At 45.7% G+C, this 23,604-nt stretch overlaps 1 protein-coding gene across 5 annotated transcripts in view; it reads left to right on the top strand.

Annotated features, from left to right (window-relative positions):
• The window catches only part of kif26ab (kinesin family member 26Ab), a 70,137-nt gene that overhangs the window by 37,042 nt on the left and 9,491 nt on the right, over positions 1 to 23,604 (top strand). For 4 of the 5 annotated variants that reach the window (XM_070980081.1, XM_070980082.1, XM_070980083.1 and 1 more), the window contains exons 5-9: positions 16,797 to 16,980; positions 20,030 to 20,242; positions 21,291 to 21,384; positions 21,938 to 22,200; positions 23,088 to 23,271. In XM_070980081.1, coding sequence (XP_070836182.1) covers positions 16,797 to 16,980; positions 20,030 to 20,242; positions 21,291 to 21,384; positions 21,938 to 22,200; positions 23,088 to 23,271 — 938 coding nt within the window. Of the gene's footprint in view, positions 1 to 13,329; positions 14,091 to 16,796; positions 16,981 to 20,029; positions 20,243 to 21,290; positions 21,385 to 21,937; positions 22,201 to 23,087; positions 23,272 to 23,604 lie in introns of those variants that run through there. The other variant, XM_070980085.1, reaches the window with a different exon arrangement.

Raw genomic sequence — 23,604 nt, forward strand, 5'->3', positions numbered from 1 at the left:
TTGATTGAAAACTCACATCTGATTAGTATTCCTTTTTGTTCTCGAAAGATACAATTAGTGGGATGCATGTGTAAGTCCTGAGAGCCCAGAATGTAGGAGCAGAATAACCAAACAGCAGTTTCTACCCCAATGGAGTGGAGAAGGCTCCTTAGACACTTGTCTGACATTCACTAACACCGTTCCACTCAGAGATGAAATTTTAATTAGAATGCAATTAGTCAGCTGCTGACTAGTCTGCTGCTGCGAGAAAAGGAGAGAACAAAAGCGATTCATTCATTTTTCATTGCGAATGTAAGTCAACCGTTCAGCTGGTTAAAAAAAGCTTTTAATATGTTTCATTTAAGATGTCTACTGAGTTGAAAAATCATTTTAGTATAAATGTTGATTTGATAACTAACAGCAGGTCAGAGCACAATTTCTGAGCACAAATTAGGAATGTGCCCCACCCAGAGTAATTGTTTTTCCTCCATTACCTAATCGCACCGTCAAACTGCTTAATTCCTTCAAAATGGGGTAAAAAAGTTCACATATGCTTGTTTTGATAACTCAGTGGTAGAAGCACCCAAGTCGAAGTAGTTGGTTATGTAAAATGTGTGGAGCTCTGATAAGATATGACCACAAAAAGACTGGGAATTACATTTATCACATTTATTCCTGCCAGGCTGTGTAGATTAGTAAGAATGTGCTTTCTCTCTCTGTGCTGTTGCTCGTGAGAGAATTCTCTCATAGAAGTCCAGCTTGTGTTTGATCACACAATAAATGAGTCCAGCTATAATATTGTTCTTTTATCCTGCTTCCTGTCTCTGGTAATTGTGGAAACCTGAAACAAAGATGACCCCGGGGTCAGTGATGACCAATTGGCAATTAGACTCACTATACAGTCTCAGGGAGACAGGAAGGGCCAAGGGTCAAACTCTGACCGGATGATGTGTGTGTGTGTGTGCATATCATTATGTGTGTGCGTGTGTCAGAGTATTACTGGGGTTGGGGGTAATGGATTTAGAGCCATATGTTGAGCTGACTAGCATGTTAAGCACTGATTGCCTTGTGACAGAGCATATGATTAGTGTATTGACACAGCGTTGTGTAATGAAACCAGTCGGAGCTCACAGCAGGGGCGAGACGATGTGGCTAACTGCCGCCTCATACATCCTTCCCCCATCTTTCTGTTCCATTAACACCTGCTGATTGTGACAGTGTGTTTATTACCCACCTGGCCCGTGGGACTTCTCAGTACACTCTGTGAGATGAGTCGACTGCTCAGTTTGCAGTCTACTTTTCTCAGTGTGCACATTTCTGCATGCAGCATGAGACAGTTTCCATCTATCGATGGTCCCTTGTCGATGCTTGTTTGGAGAGAGCTCATTCCCCTGTCCTTTTGCTACCTCGCACTAATCATACTCAGGAGAGGGATGATTTACTCACTATAAAGATACATGTGGGTAATGAATACAAGAGTATAGAAGATCTTGGAGACACAGCAAGTCGGTAGAGGACTCAGCAGAGGTAGGGGAATCAAGTCACATGACTTGACTTGAGTCACAAATTTGAGGACTTGAGACAGATAAAATGTTCGACCTGACTTTGACTTGGACTTCATAATTTGAGACTTGAGACCTGAGACAGATGGCTCAAAGGAACTTGACTTTTTTTAATTAATATTTGCCTCTTTCTGCCTCTTGCCCGTTGGCAGCTGGGATAGGCTCCAGCCCCCCCGTGACCCCGAAAGGGATAAGCGGCATAGAAAATGGATGGATGGATGGATTTGCCTCTTTCTACTACTTTTATCTACTCCCAAAATAATAAAATTTGTATTTAACTATTATGTTGTTGGTGAAAGTGGTAAGAAAAACAGCACTATGTATTTCTGCAGCTGAAAAATCAACGACAGGACCACCACAACATCCAACTCACTTCAAATCCCACAAGGAAAGGCACATGAAAATGTCATTTTAGCTAACTTATTGGCTGCTCAGATGTTAGCCATGTGGGCATGTTACTAGCTAAAACAGCGGTGTGCTCGTCTTCTCATGATATTGTTGCCCTTTCTCTGCTGTTTTAAGGTCGTTTCATTTGACTTGCTTGACCTAAGCAACGATTTGGCATGACTTAGAGCACGGACTTGATTTGCTTGAGACTTGAAGGTTAAGGTGTGAGGTTCACTTGTGATTTGCACATGTGCGACCTACTCCTACTCTGGGACACTGTGGACTTCAGAAGTGGCACACAGGCTGGCTGTTGCAGGGGCAGGATGGACAGCTGTTTGCTGGAATGCGGCCCTCGAGGAGTGTCAGGAGGAAGTGGTTTTATGGTCGTCCATCGCCGCCCTGCAGCTGCTGCCCAGGTGAGTGTTTGCACAGTAATGACTGTGATTCTGCAGAAGGAATCCTCCTGTAATTGTGGTAGCAGGGCCATTTAGCCTCCTGCGCACACACAAGACCCTGCCTATGTGTCAGCAACACTCACTCTGCCCTTCATCCCCCAGGCTGCTCTGAGTAACCATAGAAACAAGTCATTAGCTTGTGGGAATAAAATGTGACTGATTTTCCTTTCAGAAGTGGAGATTGGAAATCAGGAAGTTGAAATAGCCCTCTATTCCACTGGACTATAATTTAGTCAGAGGGAGGGACAAGCATCTCTTCAGTAATGAGTCCTGCGTGTTGTAAAGTGGAAGCACTGCAGGGTCACAAGTGCTTGTTCTCGTTCTGAACAACACATGTTGGATGGCTTGCTCACGTCCTTCGTCCAATCATGGAGTAGTTTGATTGGTTATGAAGTTTCCACCTTCATGTTTGTGAAGAAGGTGCTGATGCTCGGATGTGTTGCTGAGGGAAACACAACCCTCATTCTAAGTTGTGACACTGTGTAAAACATAAATAATAACAATAATAATAATAATAACAGAATCTGATAATTTGCTCATCCTTTCTTAGCATATATTCATTCGAAAACAGGACAAAGACAGTGTATTTGAATATTTAAGTTGGGACAGGAGCAACTAAAGACTGGGAAAGATGTGGAATGCTCCAAAAACACCTGTTTGGAACATTCCACGGGTAAACAGGTTCATTTATAACAGATGATAGTATCATGATTGAGTATGAAAGGGGCATCCTGGAACGGCTCATTTGTTCACAGGCAAGGATGGAGTGAGGTTCACCACTTTGTGAACACATGATTGTACACTTTATTAAACTGTTGTCAGTAAAAACAGTTCGTGTAGATGACTGCAATCTGTTATTATTAACATTTTACACAGCATCCCACCTTTCTTCGTATCAGGACTGGACAGTAGTTCTAAGGTCTTTCACGGTTGGTCCATACAGAGAGGCTTGATGCAGACAAAGCAGAACAGCGCTGTGTTTGGTTGGCCGTGCTGAGTGACAGCAGGGATCTCAGTCACTGACTAATAGGCAGGGCAGATTATGTGGAGCAGAGGGGTCTGCTGAGCACACTGGATCTGGCCACATGGCAGGGGATAAAGATACACAGCAGGACGGTAGCTGCCTGGGACCAGTGTGCTTGTAAATGTTGTCATTCTGAAGGCGAGCTCGGGCTGATGCTCCATTCTGACCGCATCAGAAGCCGGAGGTCTGTGGAGAAGAATATTGGATTCACTACCATGGGAGTCAAGTAAGTTGTTGTACACAGGCAAAACTGAGCTCACTTGGATGCGCCTTGTGTGTATTTGTGTTGTTCGTCAGCTTTTGATTCTGTCTGCTGAGCTGTGTTGTCTATTGTCTTTTCTCGCTTTCCTCCCTCTCTCTCTTTATCTTTCTTTCCGTGTCGCTCTCTCTTTTCCGCTCTGTGGAATGTGCAGTTGGAGTTGGACTGTCTGCTCCCGGGAGGTGAGAGGGTAATGGTTTTGTTGTCAAGCCACAGCGAGATGGATTCCTCCACCAAAGCGAGAGTGTGAGCAGAATGTATAGCATGGCAGAAAACATACTGCTGAAATGCTGGCTCCATTTTGAGGAAACAGCCACAGTGGAGCTGAAATGTTAATACTACCACTACCTCTAGAGCCTGACAAATGAGAATTGATTCATATCAATCTGTTGAATCTGAGCAACACATGCCCAGGGCACCAAATGGCTCATCAGAAGTATTGAGTGGGTGGTAGCCGGGATGGGTGAGCTGCTTTGTGGTATTTGTCTTTGTTTACTGTTGGATAAAACACCAGCTGGCATTTTCCTGCAATAATCAGACTGATGGGACTAATGGCTGCCTCAGTGCAGACACAGTGGCAGCACCAGCTGAGGCCATGAAGGGGCTGCAGCCTGTAGATAAGCCCAGGTGTGAATCCATCCAAGCCCTGTCAGGCGCCGTCAAGGCTGAGGTGTTGATGGAAATCCAGCCTGGCCTTGCAGCCTTAGGGATCCACCACAGGTAGATACATCCAACTACCCTCATGCAGCTTCTCACCCATCAATAGCAATGCACTGCCTTCCTCTGATTCAGAATCCTTCATGATTCTCAGGTAACAGACATCATGGTTTTTTGATCTTTATCAACAGAGATACAGATTCGATCTTTACTGAATCTAACAGACGACCACATTCAGGCAACCTGAGTGAGCCTTATACATTGCATGCTGCACAGGCATATATGCTGGATATTGCATGAGAAGTTCTTATTTTGATTCTGCATGTTCCTCTTCAGATAATCGGTGTTCTGAAGATTTTGCTGCACTCTCGCTGTGGTGGGATTTCCTTGCCTCTTTCCGGGTGTCTGCCTCTTCCCTGGGATATGATAACATGGTGTGATAGCGCTGTGCACCAGGGTGACGGGCAGCGTAGAGTCTCCTGTGCCTGTCATCATGAATGGCAAACAGCTCCAGTGATACAGAAAAGAAAAGCAAGAGGGTTTGTCAAGCCTGTGTGAGGGATAACCTGATGCCCTTTCCCCTGTTCCCCCAAATAAATCCCTGAGTCAGGAAGTCTGTCTGGCCCACTCACATAGCCTGCAGGGGGGCAGCGGAGGGGGGCCGACAAACAAAGAGCTGAAGCGCTGACTCAAGCCTGTGCGCTCACCCTGGGTCCACGTCGGCTAAGCCCTGTGGGGAGAGAGGGAAGCGCCCCCATCCACTCCTGACATGTTCCTTTCACATGTAGAGAAATGAGAGGATGTGGAGCACAGGTCTCTGTCCTGTAGGCTTGTCATCGAACATAGAGCTGCCCATGTCTAAGGATGATCACAAAGACCAGGCTGTGTGTGACTACTTGAGTGTGGGCAGGAGAGGCCATGCCCTCAGCATCAATCCATCTCCTGCTCTGTTTGCCTGTCCGTGTTGGGCATTCTCCAACTGGACAGAGGGCACCATGATCAGTGCATTAGTGTTCATTTATGCTTGACTTTGCTCAATTCTTTGACCCCCATCCTGTTGAATGGATATTATGTATCACGGCCATGGTGGCTTAGCGACGCCATCTAAACCTCCTTAGTGCCCTCAGTGAAAGGTCTCATGCAAATGGAGTCTATTATCTATGTCGTTACTACTCCAGTGACTTCTGCATTGAGACACAGTGTGAGAGTGTTGTGGAATAAGAACAAGTAAATTGCAATAGCTGTTGGCAGGGGATTTGCATTGAGGAATTTTATGTCCTATTGTGTGCAGATGCAGATTAGAGCCTGTGGCCTCTGCTCCCACGAGCTGCCTTTATGCCTTACAATCCAGAGAAACAAAGATGGCTCCTGGTGGGGCTTCTCAGGCATCACTGCTCCTCAGTGCTCAGCCTCACCGTGGCCTTCTGTTCAACGTGAATGACTAATAGCTGCTTAATCAGTGACAGTAGATTGATTTCCCTAAATGCAGGTGCTTTACATTTTCAGAAACACACATGCAGCACCCCTATCCTTCTGTTTGTCATCGGGAAGGGCCCAGCTTTTACGGGTGGAGCTCAGATTACCTCTGAGGATAAGGCCATTGTCAGGACAGGTGGTTGAGTGTTTACCTCATAACCCACAGCTTCAATTTTCTGAAACGTTTCACCATCATCACACTGCCTTCTTTATCTCCATGGCTGCTGGGGCTTTAAAATTGTTCAGACAGCCAAATAATAACTGTGGAGGATTAAAACCAAGGAATTACAGGACTGATGACACTGATGAAACATACTGTGTATTAACGACAGATTTAATTATCTTCCCAATGTACAAAATTAACCTTTGGCTTCAATGTAGTGCAGTAAATACGCAATCAGCCACAGGGGAAACATTATAGTGCTTCTAGTACATATTCCACATCATATTTGCACCACAATGTACTTCTTAGTAGAGAATTAGTAAAGATTAAGAGTTACAGTGTAGGATGATGTGCCCTCGACCTTTCCTTGTCCAGTTAAACAGTTCAGAGTCAGTTCAAAACGGCTGATCAAACTACAGCATGGAGGATTTACCTCCTCTGTGTTTCTGTTGCTGCTTTCTGCATGCACATCGTCTTGAATGGAGAGGATTATTGCCTGTAATCGGTTCACGACCCAGCACATGAGAGCCAGCTGCCGCGCGCTAAAAATCCCATTATCCCCATACGCTGTATGTGGCCCAGTGAGTGTTGCTCTGTGTGTGTTTCTGTGGTTGACTTTATGAGTGTGTGATACAGGATAAACTGCTTAACTTGGAATAATGTGGTTGTACTCAGTAACGTCTTAGTGGCTGTTCTCGGGAACACATTTCCACATGTAGTTAGATTAGTACTGCCTCTTCTGTATGCATCTGTGATGTGTTTTTTGAGCCTCCTGATCCAAATGACCATTTCGTGCTTCCATGTCCCTGACAGTACAGCTCATTTCACCTGATTTGGACTCCCTCTAATTTTTGTTAGGCTGGCTATTGACTTGAATATAGATGAAAGATTAAGAAACACATGTTAGAACTCCCCTCCCCCTCTGTTCTGTCTCTCTAGATGGCCCACTGATTAATCACTCACAAATGTTCTCTGCAGCCTGCGGGCCTTTTTGTTGTGATAGCCTCTGTGTGGAGAAGTGCAAATAAATAATCGCTAGGTGTCTTACCATGGCAGCAAGTGATTAATGAAGCAGAGAAGTGGAGCAGAAGTATGCTGGCTTTCTTCCCGTCTGTCTGTCTCTTCCACACTCATCATGCTCTTAAGTTATTCTGCATTCTGATGTGATGTCATGTATCAATCGAAGAGGACATTATATTTGATCAGTGGTTATAATAATCCTCATTTTTCTCGTGTATGTCAAATGTCCTGCCTCCATTGTGTGCCAAACTGATTTTTCAGACAGGAAACGTCACTCAGTCAGTGATAACATGACGTGAGTGCCGAGAGTTCTTCTGTGCATGCTCTGAGCAGAACAGCCTTCCTGAGGTTTTCAAGGGAAAACGTGGGTGGGATAGTGGGTGAATCGGAGTTCATCATGTGCATTGAGAGTGTGAAGTCATTCCAGATTCTCTGCAGCCTTGGAGAGGAGTGTAGCAGAATACCTGAAGCAGTGTCTGAGGAGCAGAGCGAAAATGCACTGGAAGAGATGAAAGCAGCTGTTAATCTTTGTCAGCAGTGCCAGGGGTGGCGAAGCTGCAGTCTGCAGAGCGGGGAAGAACATGTCTTCATTATCATCTGTCACCCATCAGCCGAAAAGTGAATTTTCTCCCCAGACTTTTATTTTTGCTGCCTGAACCAATTTTGACGTAATAGCTGAGCATTTTCTCCACTCGCACCCAAAGCTGCAGTTTTCTGGAAGGCTCCTATAAACAAGTAGGGGTCAATTGCTAGAGATTTTCCTTTGAGGACCCTTTGACTCTCATTGCAGGTATTTCCAATTCTTTCCTCTAGGAGCCTTAAATTGGCCCCTTTATCTCATTGACTGACAAATGGGTCCCGTAGAGCTAATGCCCTTTGCTTTGTCCACCTCTCCATGGCCTAATGTTGAGGCTAGTTAAGGCCATATTAGCAAGATGTGATCCTGAATGCCAAGAAGAACAATAAAATGAACTGTAAATAGAATTATTGCCTCTCACTTTTACTCTTTCCTTCCTTTGCTTGCCTTAAGCCCCCCTTAAGACCCTAACTTAGCCGGAGAGCTTTGTGGCTGTTCAGCATGGGGACAGGGGGAATTGGTGGGTGTGTGCTTTATGGGCAGACCATTGAACACAAAAACAGCGGATGTCAGCGTTGAAGGTTTGCCACACACTCCTGTTGAGCAGAAAAAAACTATTCCCCCCTCAATCATTAAGGGTTTAACCATGGCATAGACACAGAGCACCTTCTTTGCACAGTCCTCTGGGAAGTGAGAATCTGTTGGTACGATCCCTTTCTTCTTGGTCTGATGTCCAAAGGCAAGGCGATGATAAATCTGCATCACGTAGTTCCTTTCATGTTTCATGACCAAATCAGAGTAAAATGAATGTTGCTTTTTCCTCTGTGTTGATGCAAGCCAGTGCTTAAATCTACGGCTGCTTACAACACTGTAGCAACAAACCAGGCTTTCTTGAATATTGATGAAGTTTTGTCACTTTTTGGCGCCAACTGTTCCATTTATTCTTGGCCGACTGGGGATTCCCATCTTTGGGAATAAAGCAATTCCAAGCTGGCTGTGGCATAGCCCCAACAATCATTTTTTCCTGTTTCTCTCTCAGACAGAAAATGATTTACCTCCTCATGGACAGCGCCTCACTGGCACAGAGCCAGGCCCACTGATCGACGAGAGGACTTGGCTTTACACCCTGCAGCTCCCTCTTTCACTGCTTTTTTCTATCTGCCTCTCTTCCTTCTTCCTCTAACTGACTGTATTTGCACTACTTTGTTATTTTTCACATCGCCATCCATACCTATGCACTGATTTCTTCCCTGTTCCCCACTTGCACGCCCTTTCTTTCTTCCCTTGTGCTTCAAATGATTCCCCGTTATTCAAGCAATTCTCCAGAGGATGCCCTAATCCCTCGTTTTCCACCTCAGTCCACAGACCGTTTCAAAAGAGTTCTAAGGAGACTGTGACAGAACAGGTTTACAAACCCCTTGTAGAATTTAAGATTTTATTTTCCAAAACTGCATGTTTCTGTCTTGCTCTGACAGAAGAGCTCTTTGAATCGGCAGTATAACATGAATATGACAAGTCAGTTGCATAAGGAGACATCAGTTTTTGTCAGGAACCTTTTCTTTTCTATGACAACACATTGTACTCACAGATGTTACATGAATGCATTTAGCCTTACCTAATTGGCCAGGGATTGGTGCAGTGAAGATGTGTGTGCAGCCTTGGGCTGTCAGCAGTCAGTGCACAAATGATGCCCCATTTGGTATTCTGTGTCCAAGGCCAGACACCGCAGGAACAAAAGGCTTGTTGAACACCTTGTTGGAACAAAGAGATTTTCTTAAAGGCCTTGGTCCGGTGTGTTTGGAGCGTGCCAGGCAGGATGTTGCTCAGATAACTGGACATCACATTCATTGCTGTCTGGTTTAGCTGGGATTCATTTATCTATTTCAGAGGATTTATAGGAAGTGTATAAATCCTAGCCTGGAGGTGTTTGGCCACTTCCTGCAAACTGCTGTTGTGTAAACCGACACGGGAGAGAGGAGCTCTACCTTCAGACTACCATTAAAACAGCCAGGCGGGAGGAAACGGACTGGCAAGTCGGCTGAAAGCTTCAGAGCTTTGGATTGATAAGATTCAACTGACAGCCAGATAAGCCTGTTAGTTCTCTCTTCCATTTTAATGTTTCTTGGGCTGCCGAAGGAGAGAGGAAACACATTTTTCAAAACAACTGGAAAGATCTGGGTTTTCGTTGACGGTAATCTTTATCTGAATGATAAGATAACCACACTGCACAAAGGGGAATGTCTCCTTCTGTATCTCCAGGTGGCCGCCTTTTTCACAGCTCCTATGAAGTAAAATTGCACATTTTTGCTACAATTAACATTTGTTGAACCACATTCGTAGATTAATCACTGCATTCAGGATGTTGCAGCCTCAGGCATTGGTTGTTTTGAGTGATTTAGGATAAGGGGGAGGAAGTGAGAAAAACAAAATTAATGTTTATACCAGTGGTCCCTTGATTGCAGGGGGACTTTAGAAAGGAGACAGGCTCATTACCAGACTAAACCTCAGCGCCACACAGGAGGCTTGGATCAGCTTTGTCATACATTCAACTGCCTGTTTCTCTGTTATTGTCCCCATATGTATAATGCTGTGTCTCAGGTAACCTGAACCCACATATTTCTTCGGTTATTTTAAGAGCCCACCCTGTGGGACCCTCTCAGCTTTTAGTGTTGTTGTAATGCATATACATGAATGGCCATACATCTGGGGGATGCTGACACACTCAGCAAACAGCGGTTGACCCATTTAGATACAGCTTCAGTGGTTGACTCTGAGAAAAAGCGTTTTATGGTGTGGAAGTATTTGTCTCATACTTAATGATCGGCATCCTGACCTCGCTAGTAAATCTTGTCTGGGTGGGCCCTCTCGCTGCCAGGGTTGGTTGGCAGAGAATGACATCATCTCCTCTTGTCTGTGCACCACATGAATTTGTGCGTGTTCACGGGCTGATGTCATGGTCGCTTAATCGCTGCTGAAGCTAAGCAGCAGCACCCGGGTCAGACTGTGGGTGACCTGGGACCACTGCCACTGAGGCAGCACAGAGATGCAGATTTGTTTTAATCCGACTCAAATTTGGCAAAGCATGCAGCAGTGTCTGTCTGCGCTGTGGAGGCTGAACATTTGTCTGGTCCTTGTGCTTTAACCGAACTAAGTCTGTATTTCTCTAACAGTTGAGCTCAGTTGGAAGATTTATGTTATCCCCCCACACAGCTTTGGGGCAGAGGGCTGTTTGATCATGTCAAGGGCAGCCCATCAATAAGACAGTGTGTACTGATTTTAGCTCAGGGGAGGCTTCCTATTGATTATCTTATGACTCAAAAACATAGCACCTCACCTGATAGACCAACACACATCCAGGCCAATCAATCATGGCCATCTGCTGATTTGGCATTTTGGGCTTGGCAGTGTCTCCAGCACAGAACAACATGGCTTCATGCACCTATCTCCACTCTAAAAATCTCATAAATACCTTTACTACTGAGTCCAGGATAAATTGTGAATTCATCCAGCAGCGAGTGAGCGAGCCTCACTCATTGTGCTGTAGTCATTATCATTGCATGGTGTTGGGTCTGGCTGGAGCCCAGTGTTCCCATCTCCATTCATGAAGAGCTATGTTGGCCTGCTAATCAGCAGCGGTGTGAGGCAGACTCACCGTGGGGGGGATAAAGCAGTCTGATATCAGTCCCACCGATCTGATCCCTGCATGAATGGCCAGAGCAGCCTTATCTTGTCTGCAGAGTGAAAAAAAAAGGAGAATAACAGAAAGGAAATGTCAAGGATAGTAAATGTGACCAATATGGTAATTAGCCACAGAAAGGGGCTACCTAAAGAGCTGCGTAGCTGCTTGGGAGAACAGAGACAAATTTGCACAAACAAGCTAATGGCTGCCCCAGCTAATGATTCTCTTGGGTAGAGGAATTTCTCTTGTTAATTTGACAAAGCTTGAAAAGAGGGCTGGAGCGATTATTGACAGCAGGCCAAAGTGAAGCTTTGAAAGCAGCGGGCAAACACAGCTTCTCCACTCTCTCTGTTCTGCAGTCATTGACGTCCTCTCCTCCTCCCTCACTGTCAGTCCCTCTATAGGTAAGGACAAAATCGAGATGTCCTCTCTGAAACAAAGGCACCAGGAGACCTTTTATTTCAAACGATCCTTGATTTTACATCTGTCTTGCTATGGCTCATTTATATATATTGCAGTCATTATCTGTCCCTTAGGTCTGTTCATAAGGAGACAGTGATGGAGCTGAAAGGCTATCAGGGCAGTTCCAACTGTGGCTGTTCCATATTATTACGTCATTTTGATGTATAACTCTTGAAACCACACTGAGAGTCGCAGCAATGAGCATGAGAATAACGACTGGTCGCACTGTCAGGGTGACCAGTGTCCACATTAATATTGTCTTCTATCCTCTGGCTGTTGCCCATCATGATTCAGAGGGACTCAGTGTACAAGCAGCACATGGCAAAGCTTCGGGAGATGGTTTTGCTCTTTAGAATAAGACGACCTCAGGCGAATTAATTTGGACACACTGCAGAAAAGCAAAGGTAAGCGTGCTATGGTGAGGAGGAAGGTAAAGGTTATGCTATATATCAAGCTGCTCGATTGCTATACTGCGCTTTCCAAATAGGTAGGCAATGGTGGGTGTTATTTTTCTGTTCTCTCTTTTTTTTTTTGCCTATAAATGTAATCCAGCAGAGTTCATGTACGGGGCACTGTGTCAGAAGGAGAGAGGCAGAGAGAGCTTGATGTGTGTTTGTGCTGAACGCACTTTCATCTGGCAAGTCTCACACCCACTCTGTCTGCTGATATGTTGTAGTAGGCACTCTGCAGCCAAAGCAGCAGCCTTTCAAACAAGACTGGATGGTCGGGGGGCTGAGAGGGCTTACTGGTAAATTGGCAGCCCAGGGAATACAGGGTACTCTCACCCCGGCGCTCGCCCACTCGCATGCTTTCATTTCCCTTTTTACCCTTGACCATTGACTGACTGCACTGGCCAGAATAAATCTGCCTCTCTCAGATGTCATCTGTTCATTGTCTGTTCTCTCCCTTTCTCTCCCTTGCTTGCGCTTTAAAAAAAAAAAAAAAAAAATCTCTCTCAGCTTTCCAGTTGAGTCAGAGCATCGCTCATTCAGGCAATCCATCGTTCTGCTCTTAAGTGTATCCTTCCTTATCTGTGTGTCACTCCTTATGATTAATAACGCTCTCATTCATCTGGCTAATTACATCCTTCGACAAAGGAAAAAAAATACAAATGTGCACAAGTGTACCCTCACTACCCGCACAAACACACACTCACGCTCACGCTCAAGCATGCATGCACTGTAGGCATACTAACCAAATCTGTTTGAAGTGTGGGACCCTAAAAGAAGAGAAGGCTCCTGTATGCATTAAGTATTCATGTGACGTGTGGTGGGGTGCATGCGTGTGCGTGTCTGTGTGTGTGTGCTGGGGTTTGTATGAGACAGTGTGTGTGTGTATGTGTGTGTGGGTGCATGCGTGTGTGGGTAGAGAGAAAAAGAGAGCACTCGCAAATTGCGCCGCGAGCAGCCAGCAATCGAGCGCTGACACCTCGTCTGGCAGTCGGAGGGAAAAGGGGCTGGGCTGAGGAAAGAAAGAGAGAGGGAGAGGGAGAGGAGGGAGGCAGGGAGAGAGGAGGGAGTGAGTGTGTGTGTGTGAGAGAGAGAGAGAGAGAGAGGCAGGGAGAGAGAGAGACACGGCAGGACAGCTGCCAGCATTTCTCCGATAGCAGGAGAAGGACCGAGAGGCGGAACAGGAGTAGGAATTCTCCCCATTCTCAGTCACCCAAGGAAATCTTCCAGCCCAGCCAGGCTTGCTGATTGTCTCCCCCTCCTCCGGGACTCTGGGAAGGACCTGGTCATCGGGACCTGCAGCCACTCACACCAGACACACCACAGTGGATTAACTGAATGAGAGACAACCATGCAGCCTGTGGGATGAATGCAGAATTGGATGTGAAAGAAGGAGTGGAAAGCAGTTGCTGGGTTTTTACATCTCTGAACTAACGCTGAACTTTTTCTGGCGAAGAGGCATGGAAAGAGTTAGAGGTGCTTTAGTGGCATGTGAACAGAGGAGGGACTCCCTCTCATTCTTCCTCTTTGCCTCTTCCTAAGAAGCTCCTTGGACTCCCCTCACTGTGAACCTACTGCTTTTTCTGCAGGGTGCTCATCCTGTCTGCCCACCTCCACCCTGCCCCACCTGGCGCTTGTTCCATTTAGCTACTATGATGCCCACGCCTCCTCCTCCTGGTTCTCCCTCCCCCCCTCCAGCTTCTTACAAACCTCTGTGAAATCAAGTGGAACCTCGATGATTGCGATCGGAGCAAAGAGGACCCCTGTGCCCCAAGTAGTGAGCAGCCCCGCCTCGCTCTGTTCTCGGTGACTATGCCAGCGTATCAGATGTGCAAGTAATGGAGAGCAGTGACAACACAGACATGGACCGCAAAGTTGAACTCTATCAGTTGTCTGTTTTTTGACTATAAGCATAAACTAGATAATGGATTGGAAGGAACTGTAAGTACACCATAGCGGCATTTTCTTACTGGTGCATGTTGAAACCATTGGTTCAGTTTGTGTAGCACTTAACAGAGCATATACAGTATGTGAATATTCTGTACAAACTTAAAACTGACTGAGTGATGTGAGAGCTTCTGCTTCGCTAGGCGCGCACTTTCTCCTGTGAGCACTTAGACCAAGTTATGTAGGGAAACAGCTTCATTAGCATGGAGATTGGGAGTGAACAGGTGGACAAGCTGTTGTGGGCGAAGAAATCTGAGCCTCTCCTCACCGCCTATTTCCCACTGACTGATCATGTAGCTGGCTAAGGCAGAGAGAGGAAGGGAGAAGGAGGGAGGGAGGGAGGGAGAGGTCGAGAGAGAAAGTGACAAGCAATTAATTTCCCTGTGTACTTGTGGTAAAAAAACAGCAATATCATCCCTTTTTTCTCACCTTCCATTGAAAAACATGTGCACCGATCGCCATTGTGCAGCATGAATTAAACCTCAAGGTTACAAGCTCAGCTTTAGATTGTGAGCGCTCCTCACTGGTCAAGACAGAGCTCCTTTATTCTTTCATGGTGTCTTATGGCAAATCCTGACGCTTGATTTATCTCTTTGCTGAAAGAGGAAAGAGACAGAGTAAGGTGAGAGAGAGGATGAGAGAGACGGGGTACATTTATCTTGAATGAAAGTGCTGCGGATATCTGTCATTAACACACACTCACAAGCCCTCAAACACACACGCGCAGTTGCACACGTGTACTCTGGTGTAGTTTCCCTTTTCTTTCTCTCCATCTCACATTCATCTATTCCATCTCATTTTTTTCAGTCACACGATCCGTCTCGCATGCTATCACACATAGGCAGCTCCCTGGGGAGAGCCTTCTCCTGTAGCCTACTTGGATGCAATAATTATTCCATCAGCCGGCAGTGTGTTCCCTGATTGTGCTCTTGGGCTGTCTCTGCAGGGGGCGTACAGTGGAGAGGGGAGTGTTGAGGAGAGGAGGGGGGCCGGTTGTCACTCCAGGACACAGAGGAGGGGGTTGTGTTTTTGGCAGTAGCCCACCCAGTCCTGTCCGGAGGAGCCCAGAGTAGGACTAATGAGCTCAGGCTGGCCTATTAGGAAGCTGCTGCTCTCCAGGACACACGTGGATCTCTTTTTTGCTCTTGCACTCACCCTCAGTTTCTTTCTTATATAGTCTGCTTCTTTTACCTCTTCTAAAATCCCTTGCTCTGCAGATTTCTCATCTTTTAATCTCTCACTCCAATCATTTCCTCAAGTTGACAACCACCTCTTTGTCTTCCCGTATTTGTCTGAAATCTGACTGCTCGAATCAAAACCATTTGAGTGCATTTGAATTTCCGTGGAGTATTACTTTCCTCCCTGACCTTGAATTTCCAGCTGAGGTACGGTGTTAGCTGATCTAGGGCGATGCCATACCTGGAAGCACTCTAAATCTGGCCAGATTCCCTGCAGGCTGTGCAGAGATATTGGTGCTGTCCTTTGAGTTGCAGGAATTTAGGCAGAATGGGGTGCATGTGACTGACTCTGTTGGCCCTGTGACCAATCTGTCTCCATAGCAGTGAGTCTGGGAGACAAGAGGCCAGGATGACAGTGGATTTTAATTAGAGGACTGTCAAAAAGCTGGATTCAGTTACAGCAGAGGGTCCTGGTAGGTGCCAGCACAGCAGAACTGCTCAGCCAGATATTTATCTGTCTAGGTAGCACTTAAAGGAACAGTTCATCACAAAATCTTTTTTATTCCCTTTTACCTGTAGTACTGCAGCGCTTAAATATAATGGAACTATATGGCACTTGGCTTCCATTATATTGGAGAGATGGCAGACATATCTACTGTACAGCTGATATGTCCAGAACTTGGCAACTCACACCAAATCAATGGATAAATAACACTACTTGTTAGAGGGAAAATTATTTTGTTTTGATTTTTTTTTTTTTTTTTTCCCTTTAAGTAGAAGTTGGGATTACCTGCCTGCCTCTCATCTCCTAGTGCTGGCTAGTTTGTGTAATGTAAATGATCAAAACTTCCAACATATAGTGCGCACTCCAGCTTTGACTTAAATGATGGGTGAACATACTCTGTCATAATTGCTTAGCTTAAGTAACAGAGATAGACATGACTGTAATCCCAGAGGGCAGTGTTTCAGCAGTCCCCGCCTGTCGTGCCTCTGACAGTTGTTTTTTGTTTGATCAAGATAAATGCCTGCATTTACTGTGCCTTCCTGCTATGACAGCCTATATTTGGTCCCTCACAGGCAAGGAAGCCTTGCCTGGTAATCATTTATTGTATGGATTTTGCAGTTCATGTTGCAATAATAGAAGTAGTTGAAGTGGAGGGCTGAAGCTTTATGTTTCTTGGTAGGGGAGTTTGAGTAGGGAGTTGGTAGAAAAATAGTTTTAGAGTGGTAAATGGCTGAGAATAGTGGCACGGTGTAGCTCTCCTGCTGACTTTTTTTTTTGCTTTGGGGAACTAAAAGGAGCTTGTTGACCTTTATGTTACAGTGGGATTTCTAAAGGCTTTGCTGCACACCCTTACAAAAATGTCAAGCTAGACATTTAAAATCAATAAGCTCTTGGTTGTGTACCACACTGGGAGAAAACATCACCTGAGCAAAAACGATTTGCTAATGTACGAACTTAATGGAGTGGTCATTTTCTAAGTCCAGCTTTCAACCTCAAGGCTTTTTTTCCCCTCCTCAGGGCAGCTCAGAAGCTGAACTTGTCCTCCAAGCGGAAGAAGCACCAGCCCTCACTGCTCCACCCACAGGAGCCCTCAATTTACCCCACCAACTTCAGTGGCATCCTGCAGGTCTCGCCGCCCCCCGCCCCGCCATGCCTGCTCCGAGCCGTGTCCAAAGTGAAAGAGAACCCAGGGATGGGAAAGGTGAGAACAAACCTGCATCAGTATACGCAACAACTCTATGCTCGTAAAGTACAGATAAAATAAACAGATCCATACAGGCTGTGCTCAAGTAAGCCCCTATAACCCCCAGCCCACACAAACATACAGATACACACAGGCCCCTATTTGAAGGGGAGAATGCAGGGTGGCGGCACACTGGGCTGCAGGCAGCGTGCCGTCTGGTCCAGTCCATGCAGATGTAGTCAGATAAGCCTCCTGGAATGTCACGAATTCAATGAGTTTGTGAGACCAGCATTCCCCCGTGTGAATACAGAAAAGACAGTCAAAACTATAATTCACAAATCCGCGGTCACGTTAACAGCAGGATGTCTAATTCCATTTTAGGTACAGCGAGTGATGATGAAAGTCAGGCTGGCAGCAATAGGACAGTCATTAAACAAAGCTGTATAAACACATCGCTCTTCCTTTGTGGTTTATTGGGTATTGTTTGTCTGAGCTGGCGTCCTGTATTTATAAAGCAGAAGAAGAAGTCCCCTAACAAGATTAGATCCCACCTGGATAGGAAGTGCTTGCTTCTGTTGCCAGGTATCCAGACGGTTGAGATTTTGCCATATATTGTAAATCTCCCATTGACACATGCACTCCATAAAAAAACGTGTGTTATTAACAAGCCTCCTCAAGCCCACACCTGAGGTATATTGTGCATCTGTGCAGCCAGGGCCTGGTTTTAAAGGGGAAATCAAGATTTATGATATTTTTCAGGGCATATTTTCTGGTTTTCTAACTGCAAAGCAAACACATCAGTGTGCTCTCTGTGTTTCTTTGTCCCCGTCTCTCTTTCAGCTGTGGAATCACAGTTGCAATAACATTTTCAGTAGCTTACACAGTTTTCACTTTGCCTGCATGTGTTTTGTATTAATTCAACTTAAGACTCAGGTGAATGTCTCGTTTCCATCAACTGTATGTGGGTCACTTCCACTTTTCCACTTTTGACCTAGACACAGTTCTTTCAGGCATAGACAGTTGAGTGGATAGAGACATGCCAAGCCACACTAATGGATTTTGTGGGGGATCAAGGGACAGGGAAACAGGGGCCATTAGCACAGAGTCTGAGGTGTGAAAATACTGCAGCCAATCCTCTGTAGCCTCCAGTATTTGATCTCAGCCAACATAAATAAAACTGAGACATTAGCTTGCCTGGTAGCCTCTGTCTGGTAGACAGAGACACAGCAGTCATATGTGAAAGCAGTTTAAATGTCATAGCAAATGCAATTTACTCAACATATGCACACGTCAGTCACAATAACAGCCCCCTGTGGAGTATAAAGAGAGTTTGCACTTGGCCTGCGGAATCCAAGATGAATTCACTCACTGAAAGAAAGGGATTTCCAGTGACATTGTTTCAGAGGGCTGGAGCCTGGATCTGTAGCAATATTTATATACTAGCGAGAGGAAGAATGAGCCTTTTGTGTAGCTGTGAAGAGGGTGGAGAGTCCCAGGCTGAGTGAAACAGTCTTCTCTCAAAAGGGGAAGGGAGTTAGCTATATTTTAAGGTTTTATTTCAGTGCCTGAGAGGCATCATAGGTGCTTTTTCAAGAAGCTTTGAAATGGCTGAGGACTGAGTTCCCTATCACATATACTGTAGGATAGAGAGACTGTTGATATAAAGCTAGGCGTAACACTAAACACTCAGGGAGTTGACAGGCAGCCCAAAGCTTGCTATACATATCCCAAGAGCCGTTTATGTCTCCTGTCAGTCACAGATATATTTCCACAGTGCCTTTGGAGATATAGATGTGGTGTATTTCTGACCATCAGATTGTGAGGGAATATAGAGCACACTTGTCACAATTTCAATAGAAGGTTGTAAATGGGGTTGTCATATAGCCTGATGACATGTTTGCTATGTTTATTTATCAGAAACAACCAACTCAAAAAAAAAAATTCCAAGCAAAATATTACACCTATTTTCCTTCTTAAGGCGAAAAATCTTTTCTGTTTCTCTCTCACCAAACTAAGATGAGCTTAATTGCCTTGTTAGCTCATCGTCAAACACGCTTCATTATTCATAAACCCTGATTTGACTTAGTTAGATGTGAAAATATTCTAGATGCTGTTTTCGGAGGCAGACTAAATTATCAAACTGAAATGTCAAAAATTACCCCCCCCCCCCCCCCAAAAAAAACAACTGGCAATCGGCTCTGATAGTTCATATATTTGTCCAATCACACAAGCCTACCTGACATGCACAAGCATGACCATACCCGCACACACAGGAAAAGGAGAAATTTCTTTGGAGATGTTCGTAAGCAGTGCCATTATACACAACTGGCAGAATGACTTCACTCCTGCAACCATGGCAGTAACGCCAGACACGAGCGGGCTTGTCAGAGCAGTGCCAAATCAACACCTTTAGATATAGGCTGTCATCCTGCTTAGCGTACCATGCAGGCATGATGAGGTGTACCATGACCTGTGGAATGTGTTAAGACTGTAAGCTCACTTTATGAATGTCAAGCCCTAGAATGCAACAGGGTGAGTTCTGAGCTTCTTAATGTGGAGCTGCCATTTTCCACGCAGCAGAGGGGAGAGGGAGGAGCAGGAGGAAGAGTGAGTAGGTGGGATAAGAGGGGGGCCATATGTTCCTGCACTCCCATGCTGGTGATCTGCTCCTGGTCCAGAAAAAACAACCCCGCTAGACGGATAATCCCCCAGCGTGGCGCTTCACACACATTAATTTCCACCATTTTCTGCCGTGCCATTCAATGCGCACCTTCCTGCTTTTCACTCACACGATTGGGCAAAGTGTAGACCCATCAGGTGTGTTCAGGAGCGGCAACCTTCAATATCCATCAACAATGATATGAAGTGGGCATGATGTTAATGCACAAAGCTGAGCCATGCTCCCTAACCTATATTCAGAATGGCGACCATACGTTTCCTCTCTTTCCTCTGCTTCTTTGCACTGTAAGTAAAAGGTGTTAAGCTTAGCCTGTAATGTGTTCCATTGTCTCTTTATGCTTTCTCACTTTGTTATCCACCCTGTCATCTATCTCCCTCTCTGGTTTAGGTGAAAGTGATGATGCGTATCTGTCCATCTCTGGAGGCTGCAGACTCCTCAGAGTCTCAGTCCTTCTTAAAAGTGGACAGTAGGAAGAAGCAGCTGACCCTCTACGACCCCGCGTCCAGCCCACACTCCAGTTCAGGACACAGGAGATCTGCCACTGTGGCCGTCCCAAAGATATTTGCCTTCGATGCTGTTTTTACCCAGGATGCCTCACAAGTAAGAGCCAGCAGGGGATATGTGCTATACGTGGGATTGCGTGTGTAGATATGGTTTTTTTTTGAAGGTGTCATGTGGGAATTCAGCCTCTCAAGGGCAAAGGGATGTCCTTATGCTGGTAGGGTGTGGCCAGGGGCTTAGAGAAAAATGCCTGTCTTGGGTCAGAGGGCATTCTTACCAGTGTGGGCCTAACAGCTGGGCCTTTTAAGCCCTCTGGGGAATGATTTGAATCCACTCCAGTTATATCTAACCTCTCCTTTCATAGGACAGCTATATCTAACCTCAGACCTCTGCAGCCCAGAGCAGGCATACCCACTGAGATCAAAGAGAAAGGTCATGTAGATGTTTACTATATAACGACTTGGGAGCAGACCAGTTTTGCTCTCTCCACAGCTTAAAACAAACACCACAGTCTTTTAATGGAATGATTGTATCTATGTCACTTGCTGCAAAATTTCCTAAAAATCTGAGGTCAAGTATTTTCCTGTGGTGCAGTAAACTCTAAATAGCCACGAGAGCAGAGGAGATTGTCATCGCTAGTGTAGGGCGTTTCTGTAGCAGTGAGAGCCTCAGATCCTCTATCATACCACCTACTTGGAACAAGTATTTTCCTAAGTAAGCTGCTGCCTAAATGTTGCTGCTGCAGAGCTGAGGCCAAGCTGCTAGATTGTGCCGCTGGGACAGCACTGCTGGTGGCTAACAGTAACAGCAAGCTGTTCTGCTGTTAGAGGCCTTGTTTGCTGTGTGATGTATGGGAAGGGGCCTCTGCTGCAGAAGCCTTGCCCCAGAGGACCCATGCTGAAACAGATTGCAAAACTGAGCCACACATTGCAGTACACACAAACACACATAAACACACATACTCCTGAGTGATGAAAAATACTGAAACCATTAATGTGATTTGCTGTAGCCGCTGCCAAATTGCTGTTTAGTTTATATGATATCTTTTTGGATTCATTGTTCTCGCTATGCCTTTTTGACAGTATTTCTTGGATGTGGCTGAATTGTAAGTTGACTGTGAGGGGGCTGCCTCTGTGTGTTTTCACAGGCTGAGGTGTGCTCAGGAACAGTAGCTGAGGTCATCCAGTCTGTGGTGAACGGTGCAGACGGCTGCATTTTCTGCTTCGGCCAAGTCAAGCTCGGTAAGCTCCTCCACTGGCAAGAGATTAGACAAGAGCTTTTGTTAGCCAAAGAAAACTCTTATTGCTCTTTGTTAGCTACACTTGATGTCCACAATTGGCTTAGTGGTGCACTGGGGTGAGTCAAGGAATGGGAGATTGGAGGAAAGCAATGGGTAGTGAGTTCAAGCTCCAGGGCTCAGTCTGTAATTAAAATCTTAGTAATTGGCCTGGCCAGCGCTCTTGGGCTGAAGGGCTTGCTCTCCACATGCTGCTGTTTCCACTACCTACAATTCTCCTCAACATCACTGCGTCTGGAATGGGTCCTTGGATTAGGACTTTTTTATTTGGCATATACTGGATATTACCTCCACAGCCCCACATCAACCATTGTTAAACACAATACCCCTCAAAACATATCCAGTGTCAGAACTATTCCTTTGTCAACTTCCTGCCCATTCCAAACAGCTTGACGAGAGAATTAATTTCAGTTTGAACACATAGTTAGTGCAGCTGGCTTCCAGACACAAGGCAGTATTTCCATTTCCATCCCCCTCTCTCTTTCACACATCCCCAGGCAAGACATACACCATGATTGGCAAAGACAGCACCACTCAGAGCCTCGGCATTGTGCCCTGTGCCATTTCCTGGCTCTTCAAGCTCATCAATGAGCGCAAGGAGAAGACGGGTACACGCTTCTCTGTCCGAGTGTCTGCGGTGGAAATCTTTGGGAAAGATGAGGAGCTGAAGGACTTGCTGTCTGAGGTGTCGACAGGCAGCCTGCAGGAAGGCCAGTCCCCGGGCATCCACCTGAGGGAGGACCCCATCTGTGGCACTCAGGTGAGAAGCATTCCACCGCTCCACTCTTTCTTTGTTCGCTGATCCTTTCATTCTCTCTGTGGGTTATACAGTATTAGTCTGTCTGAGTATTGATTTCTTTCTGTCTATGATCTACCTCTTCCTCTCTCGAAGATGTTTGACTTTTTCTTGTGAGTGCATGTGTGTGTGTATGTGTGTTTTTATCTCCCAGGACTTCCTAGTCAGCCTCGCTCTATCCTACCCGCCTCTGAAATCCTCGCTTTATATTTCCACCAAACCCATCTGTGGTATTGATGGCTTTCTTCTTACCTTTGTATTGACTCCCCTGTCAGCATCCATCAGCATCTATTACCTGTGTGTTAGCACGAGCTCTCTGCAGCACAATAGCAGTGTTATTGGGGGATGGTGGGGGACTGCAGGTTTGAAGGCACTCACAGGTGTTGCTGTCAGATGTTGTTTTTTGGGGATCTGTATGGACGCTGACTTCAAAGGCTATGCGTTTCTGTGAAGCTCCTTCTTGCTCTTCCTCTCAGTAGCCACACGTGGGCTCTCTTTACGATGCCCCCCACCTTCTCTCTCTCTTTTACCTCCTCCTTTCCCCTCCTCTCTTTTTGTATCTCACCACCACCATCATCACATCCACGGTGAGGGAAGTGCCCCTACCTCCTGCTCCACCATTACCTCTCCTAATCCTCCTCCCTCTGTGTGCATATCTGCTGTTTTAATTGCCCCCGAGACGCAATCTAATGGGCAAGAAATGTGTGCCGGGGTCCAATTAACTGGCTCCCCTCTCTTTCGCTTTTCTCTCTTCTCCAGCATCCTTTTCACATCTGTCCTCTTTCTCAAGCCCTATGTGGCCTCCTTTGCTCACCCCAACCCCTGATCTCTGTCTCCTCCTCCCCCCGCAGCTTCAGAATCAGAGTGAACTGCGAGCCCCGACTGCTGAGAAAGCTGCCTTATACCTGGATGCGGCCATCGCTGCACGCAGCACCAGCAGGCCTAATGCAGATGAGGAGGAGCGACGCAACTCCCACATGCTGTTCACACTGCACATTTACCAGTACCGCATGGAGAAGAGCGGCAAGGGAGGAAGTTAGTACCATTCGATCACTACAACCCTGTAGTCAGAGTTCCAACAAGTTTCCACCTCAAAGTAATGACTAATGGTCATCATGAAATTTCACAGTACTTTTACATATAGTCTAACATATATGAAACATGTACAATTTCTTTAAACATTTCCTCACCTAATTATAAGTATTCAAAGGTGATATCTTTTTCACACTGACTAATCAAAAGGTGGTTTTGTTGTGAAGTGGCAGAAATTTTTGCGAGAAATATTACTGGAACATCAGACAGGGCCCTTATTGGCAAAGTTTATAGATGGATTGATTGTAGCCTCTGCAAGACAGAAATTCTGTTTGT

Source organism: Chaetodon trifascialis, chromosome 14 (assembly GCF_039877785.1).
Source record: "Chaetodon trifascialis isolate fChaTrf1 chromosome 14, fChaTrf1.hap1, whole genome shotgun sequence".
In the NCBI taxonomy this organism is placed as follows: Eukaryota; Metazoa; Chordata; class Actinopteri; order Chaetodontiformes; family Chaetodontidae; genus Chaetodon; species Chaetodon trifascialis.